The sequence below is a fragment of the Harpegnathos saltator genome, unplaced genomic scaffold (assembly GCF_003227715.2).
Source record: "Harpegnathos saltator strain DR-91 unplaced genomic scaffold, Hsal_v8.6 scaffold358, whole genome shotgun sequence".
Taxonomy (NCBI): Eukaryota; Metazoa; Arthropoda; class Insecta; order Hymenoptera; family Formicidae; genus Harpegnathos; species Harpegnathos saltator.
In genome coordinates this window covers 89,947-97,903 of record NW_020230159.1, presented here as the reverse complement: position 1 = coordinate 97,903, position 7,957 = coordinate 89,947, and the positions used below count along the sequence as shown (strand labels likewise).

The 7,957-nt window shown below is 38.1% G+C and overlaps 1 protein-coding gene across 4 annotated transcripts in view; it reads left to right on the top strand.

Moving 5' to 3' along the window:
• LOC105186172 (BTB/POZ domain-containing protein 7) overlaps nt 1-7,069 on the top strand; it is a 33,926-nt gene extending 26,857 nt beyond the window's left edge. For 2 of the 4 annotated variants that reach the window (XM_019842808.2, XM_025300336.1), the window contains exons 10-11: nt 3,709-3,924; nt 4,583-4,870. In XM_019842808.2, coding sequence (XP_019698367.1) covers nt 3,709-3,924; nt 4,583-4,870 — 504 coding nt within the window. Of the gene's footprint in view, nt 1-3,708; nt 3,925-4,582 lie in introns of all 4 variants that reach the window. The other 2 variants (XM_011146212.3, XM_025300337.1) reach the window with 2 other exon arrangements.
• Nucleotides 7,070-7,957: the final 888 nt, after the last annotated feature.

Here is a 7,957-nt window from a genome sequence, read left to right as displayed (position 1 = left end):
AGGTTCGCACATTGATAATACGCGTATCATCGTATAAGGGAGGAGTGACGAACAGATGACTCATGAAATCGGCACTATGATACTATCAATCGAATGAAATGCGTGCGATCTATAGCATACTAGCATGTGGCATTAATAAATGCAGACATGCATGTATTATTAAATACAGACGATGTTGCGTCACTACGGTTTGATGTAGTAAAAGAAGATCAGCCAGACCGACATGATTCGAACGAAACGAATTCAATTTCAGGGGTCTTGCGGACACAATTCTCTTCCAATCTCACCAAATAGAAAACAATTTTCTTGAATGTAAAGCTTAGAAGCAAATAATGGAGATTCATCTCGCTTACTTTACGATTATTTTCGTTCAACATTATTGTAAAAAAATCCAATTTTCATCTCTCGTCACCATTTGTTGTTTCATTGCGTCTATAAAGTGAGTCGCAGATGGATATAAAATTTATTAAATTTTGTTCTGTCAAATATGGTGCGACAATCAAACGTCGAAACTTTTTTATCATTCCCATTTAAACATTTTGAAACGATTGACGAATTTAAATTGAATGGTTTAACTTTATTGCAATATTGTGATATGTCAATCAGAATCGATTAAAATGACTATTCGTTGGACATCCATCATTATCAGCTTAGTAGAGTAAGAAGCATCTTGGACATTCATTTCTCCACTTTCTGCACGAAATCTCGAACTATTTCTAGCGCGTGCATCCACTTATTCTCTTCTTATACGATACATATCTTTTTATGTGCTTGTGGCATTATTGCCTTTATGAAAGTAAAAAAGCATAATGCATCGGGAAAAAGCATCACTGCCTCCCATTTTCAAGCCGCAATAAAAATAAATGTACTTCATTAAACATTTATACTACAAAATATGCTCTAAAATATTAGCTATCAAAGCATGTATATAGATGATAGCCAATTGAATTGTATGAAACTACTCTTCAATATCAACATACAGATGCTAACTAAACAAAACACTGCTCGGACCTTATTTAGCTGCTCGAATGCTTATGGATCAACTCAATATATATTGCATTTGAGTAAATGTTCAAGTAATGTCGTTTCAAGTATTCTGTAAGTTTACAAATCTGCAAATTCATCTTAAATTCATCATAAGCATCGTATTTGCCCAAATACATTCTGAATTGTGTGTGAATTGTGGACGCAAGTATTGCGTCCAACTGGACATGTAGAAGGTAGAAATTGCCGAAAAGCGTTTCTCAAATTAACCAGTTGGAAAGTTGTTATCTTCTACCATGACAATGCAAGACCTGATGCGCAGGTCCGACAAAAATTATCAGTTTGGCTGATAGTCAGTTTGGGATGTTTTGCCTTATTCATGGGATGTTTTTCTACGCCTGACATTATCTTCTCTGATTATTATGTAAAGATTATGTAAAAACTTGCTTGGAAAACGTTGGAAAAGCACAAAGTTTTACAAGAGGGAAATTGTGAAATTACATGAAAAATGGCAAAACAATTGCCGAATAAAATGGCGCATATATTGCTGATTGAAATTGTGTTTTTAACAAGAATAAGATACATTTCAACTTTGTTCAAAAGTTCATACGAACTTGTGGATCAACGATCAATATCTTTTCACGTGTACAACGCGAAAGAAGAAGTATTTTTACATATATTTTTTTAAACATTTTAAAATCTAACCTGTAAAGAAGAACACACACACGTACAGAGTGAATTACTTCTTTTTTAATTATGGCTTTTGTAGTTTTCCATTATACAGTGTCCGTTAAATATATTACGAATTATTACTTAAATTTTTTATAATGTACTTTGTTGCTTTTATGTTTATTTATTATTTAAATATTTATAAATTTATAATATAAATATTTAAATTTATAATATAATATAAATATAATAAAAATTTATTTATAAATAAATATAGTCTTGCCTTGCAAAGTCGAGATTTTATTTACACGTTACTAAAACGCTATATACGGCTTAAAACTGTCACGCACATTAAAGCTGTATTTATTCAGTTGTGTTCAGTTGTGTTACATTCAGTGCTGTCCGATCGGCGTGCAGTGACGTAATGTTTCTGACTTGACAAAACAACGACATTATGTACGCACGAAGAAAACTTTGGCGACTATTTGCTACACTTCCTGCAATTAGAAGAAGTCTTTTCCGCGTATCACAGCGATACTATGATATCGCAGAAAATCTCGTCATTTGAAAGCAATTTATAATGTGTGCTGTGCTGTTTATTATTTTTCGAATGACTCATCATGCGAGATCAATCCACAAGGAAAACGAAGAATCGCTCTGTGCATCGATGAACTGCTCGTCGGAAAACTCGTCGTGTTTCACTGCTTCGCTTGAGTCTTTTGTTCAGGAACCTCGTGCCAATAAAGTGCACATGTGAAGTATGCTTTATCGAAATGCGTTAAAACTTAAAAACATGCGTTTATCATATTATATCGATACCCGACGAAAAATCGAGAAGAGACGAGATTGTATTTAGAAAATGTTGTTTAAAAAAGTCCATTGGAAAATGTTGCGACATTTTTTCCTTTTTAGATCCTTCGAGACATATCGATATACATATTGTTCACATTTTTTAACACGTTACATTTGTTTAAAATTTGTAATTGGCGATATATATCTATGATCTTCTTCCATGACATCGGCGTTATCTCTATATTACTTCAATGCAATTTGCTCAGCGCTTTTCTTTACTATCTCGCGATAAATTTACCTATTGTTTAATGCGCAAATATTGTCTCATATGTACCTCGCGTTACTTGTTATGATATTTGTCAAGCGACGTAATGTACACGTCGATAGTATCGTTGGATTGTGTGGATTTTAAGTTCCGCTATACACACCTCGATGATTTCATATTCTTGGCGTTATAATAGGACTGGGTGACGATTGATATCGAAAATGCGATAAAACGTTCAGGTTATAAAATTAGAATTACGTATATCGAAGTCACAATGAGATAATGATTTACCAAATTTTCCAAGCGTGGTGCAGAAAAAGGGAATTTGGCAATGCTAAAAATTTTTGCGACGGCAAGAGCATCTGAGACGCAGCTGCGAGTTTATCGCGTACGCGTTTACAAATCTGTATCGCTTTGCTAATTTCTTGTGTATACCATACGCGATTTACACACACGCACGCATGCATGCATGTACGCATGCACGCACGCACGCACGCACGCACTTCAATCGCGTACATACTCCTTCACATGCGGCACATGTCAATTAGGTCACGGCTTGTTCTATTTTGGTAGCGGAAAGGAAGAGGAAGAGAGAGAGAGAGAGAGAGAGAGAGAGAGAGAGAGAGGGAGGGAGAGAGAGAGAGAGAGAGAAAGAGAGAATCCTCCGATATGGAGATTCATTTCTATCAATTCCTTTCTGTTGCACTCGGCGACGCGCCGACCCAACGGTTGGCTCCAATTTTCGCTCGCACTTCTCTACATTTATGTCGTTAAATCCGTTTCACTCGTATGGCACTTGATTCACGGTAATCGCCGATTAATGTTATCCTCTTCTCCCCCTCTCTCAACCTTCTCTCAACCCCTTATGGACCCCTCATTTCTCATAAACGAATATCCTCTGCTAATCCGTGACATCGCCATATCACTCCCCTTCGAGCTTTTAATGCATTTTTTATTTAAGAAGACCGCGCGATAAATTGCCGGCGTATCGATTTCAGAACACAGCGTCTTACAGTATGAAAGAGCAAAACGAGCAGAGGATGACAGATATAGAGGACATTGACTCGCCTGGCATGGGTATTCGTGTGAGAACTACCGCCCCAGTGTGTTACGGGAGGAACATGACATTTCCTCGGCCGACTTCGTCTTACGCACATAGGCATGAACTTCCAGCTATAGTGACCGAGGGAGAGAGCTGCAGACTTCTTGCTGAGGTAAAAGACGACGATGCACACGCGCTCGTAATACCGCGCCGCGCGGGGAACTTTAATTTTGCGTTTAGGTCTAGTTGTACCAATGTCTCTCTCTCTCTCTCTCTTTCTTTCTCTCTCTCTCTCTCTCTCTCTCTCTCTCTCTCTTTCTCTCTCTCTCTCTCTCTTTCTCTCTCTCTCTCTCTCTCTCTCTCTCTCTCTCTCTCTGTTTCTCTATCTCTCGTGCACAGGTCTAACTAGCTTAATTAAATTTCCTTTTCGTACCGTCGCGCGTGGGACTCTGATAGAGAGGGCGAGAAAATGAGAGGGAGACCAATAGAGAACCATCAAGCCGAGCTTATTCAATCCGAACCATTGGCGCAATTTAAATTATTACGCGTCAACGTAATCTCCACTTTCGCGCGGTAATGCGAATCCCCTCTTGTTTTTACATCGGAAACGTTACTTTATGATCTCCTATGAAATCTCTCTCTTCCTTTCTCTCCCCGTGCCCTCTCTCTTTCTTTCTTTTCCCCCCTCTCTCTCTCTCTCACACACACACACACACACACACGCGCACACACGCGCGCGCGCGCGCGCGCATTTCCCTCATTATTCGACGCTTTCGATAATCAGATTGTGCAAGAATAGGCCACAGATATCTCTGCTTGATTCATTCTAGCAACAAGAGGGCAATTCCTGCAGCGACGGCCAATTGTCGGGCGTAATGCCGGACGTAGCGATGGCGACGGCCTCCTTCGGCGCCCTGCAGTTAATAGAGGAGCAGGAATTGGAATTGGATCTCGGTGACGGGGCGTCGCATCTAATGCCACATGTCTCCCCGTCGAGCGGGAACATCGAAGCGCACCGCTCGTCGCTGCCTCATCAGCATCAGAGACATTTCTCCGGCCCGCCACCACCACCGTATGTGTATCATCGTGCTGGCACTGCCTTACCGAGGTTTATTTGAAATTTATATACAATATGCGGAAGCGAACAACGTGGCAACTACTGATTCCCTCTGCCCTCTCGTCCCCGTCTCCTCTCTGCCCGTCCCTCCCTCCCAAGCTACTTCTTCCGTCGTCATCTACCCGCTGCCCCTTATTATATAGTATCTGCTACGTAGCACCTATCGATGAAATCTTGTTATTGCTGGTACAAATTGATTATGGGCGGATAATTGTAGGTACATCCTTATTTAAAAGCAAGCTTTTATGAGTGTAGAAAGTACTTGGTTTAAATGCATTTGTAACCTTAGCGGATCTAGGAGTTATGCACTGCGAACGTACAGAAAGGAAAGAAGGGAAGGAAGAGGAAGGGACACACGCTCGTGCGAGCACGGTGCGAATTTTGCGAATTTTGCCTCGTTCTTTCGTGTAAAACAGAGATTTTTCGCTGTACAATATTATGTAGATGTAACGATGAGACTAAGTGCAATCGTGTACGAGATAGAAGAGAAGGAAAAGACGGAAAGAAAATAAGGAGGAAATGCGATTGTGATTTATACATATAAATATGTAATCGTGATATGTGTATATGTGAGTGTACTTATGTGTGTTTGCGTCGTGCGCGTATGCATGTGTATGTGCGGAAATTAAGGTGTAACTCGCACTGTTCCGGCTGAGAAGTGTCAAGACTGTTTAAGCAAGAAAGTCACGTGGAAGGTATAAAAAAAATAAAAAAAGAGCAAAGGAACAATATACGAAATATTGAATAAATCGCGCCTTGTTCACAGTTTACCATCTTACATAATTATACTGCTCCATAAATACATGACGGAAAGTGAAAGTATCGCACATTCGTACGGTTTGTTCTTTCTCGCTTGCGTGAGAGAAAGCGCGACGAACTTACGGGAATGAAGCAAGCCGCGAAGCGTTTGATGACATTTTGCCGTTCTGAACTTTTTAATTTTTCCTCTCTCCTGTCTCCTTTTCTCTCTTTCTCTTCTAGGGCAGTTTCGATGTATGACGGGCTATAGTAAGACTGTAAGTATACAAGAGAAATCTAATCGATAAAACATATATCGCGCTCAGAGATGACGTCCGGAGCGCCTCAGGTCGTAAAAAGCGTGCGTGACGTCCGCGATATTTAATGGGTTAATTAATTATCGCTGAGTGCCCAGGTGCATGAGAATTTTCTAAGAAAAAATTTTCCATGAATTTAAATGTATACACATCGCTGCTGGCCTTGCCGGCGCGACTTCATTGAAATATATCTACAAACAGATTATACAAACATAAACTGTACGTGCTATATACAAGATGACCTAGAAGTTATATCTGAAATTACGAAAAACAATTCGATCGGCCCCGTTTGAAGACGCAGCTTTCGAATCGCGAACAGTCGGGTGCTCGAAGTGCCCGGCGAGTGATGTTCGAAGAATGCGAATGGTCAGTGGAATCTTATTCCTAACTCACTTTTAAAAAGTACTTAACAAATATCTGAATTCAATTTGGCGGGGCCAAATAATTGAAGACAGTAATCTCGAGATAGTGAAAATTTAAGATTGAGAGGACAGTACCTGTGTTCAAGTCCGAGTCTTTCGGGTCATCGTGCACATAGCCTGTTTCGCGAAAGTTATGAAATATCAGACTTTGCTTGAATTTTATCGCGCATAATATGAGCAACGAACTGTAGAAAATGCGCCGCTTTCACTTTCGTCGGTACAACAACGATCAGGCGGGAATTAATCACCATAAACGTACAGAGATGTAAGATTAATATTGACGGATAGTAACTATTCTTTATTTAATAAGACTCCTCTGTGTCGCGACATGGGATGTAATTATTGCTAAGATACACTCGATAGAGAGCTCATTTTAAAAGAATATGTATTCTCAAAGAATTCCTTTACCGTCCTTATGTTAGGTACAGTACTTGAAATCGCTGTCTCCTGCGTAATATCGACGCAAGTTTCGTTCGTGTAAAAGTGAATTGACGTCTGTATATTATATTTGTTTTGCATAATTCACTAAAGAAGAATATATCTATATATAAAACGACGAAATTTGGCGTTGTCGGCGCTGTTGTATTATCGGCGACTGGCATTAATTGTGATATTATTCGAGAAAGTTATTAGTTCGATCATTGTAATTTATAATAAACTTCTGTTGCAGATCAGGGTCTCGGAAAAAAAATGTATTATTGTACGAAGTATCATTAACACTGTCATAAGATTTATAAGCTACGGATACCGTTCGTCTCTGCTTTTCGAAGAAATGTTAGCCTTGTTTCTTATCTTCCGGACCGTATAATTATCGCATCTGTCAAGCAGACACAGCGGATCGTGAATTTACGGATCACGTCGAGTAAATGTAATATCAGCGGCGATAATATGCTTCGTAAATCCACGATCGATCGGCGAAGTTATAATTTAATGCAACTAGACCAACTTTTAAGACCAGAATAAAAGGATAGTTATCACGTAGATAGATTAATATTATATAGACTGAGATATATCGCGAGAGTAGTATTTTGACATTCGTATAGTTTCTGCGTCGCAAAAACGATTAAAATAACTTCCATTCATGAACCTTGGTATACCTTTTTCCCCTCAGAATTGTTAATTTATAAATTATTAGGATAATTATATATATATATATATACAAATATATATATACATACACGCATACATATACATATGTGTATGTGTGTATTTACATATATATACACGCGTGTGTATATACATATACATACATGCATTCATATACATATGTGTATGTGTGTATTTAAGTATCCAAATACTTTGTAAATCAACAATTTATATGTATATATATATATATATATGTGTATGTTGTATGTGTATGTGTGTGTGTATATATATATATATATATATATATATTTAGTTGCCACTGTAAAATGAAAATTCTGGACAGTTTATCTTTTTCATGACTCATATATAATATAAATGGCTCGCTATGTATATACATATATACACATATTATGTATGCATACATGTACACATATGTGTATATAAGTGTGTGCATTAAAAAAAAGTACATATAAATATATATATTTAAAAATAAAGTTTAATAAATATTTCGGAATGGAAAAAACT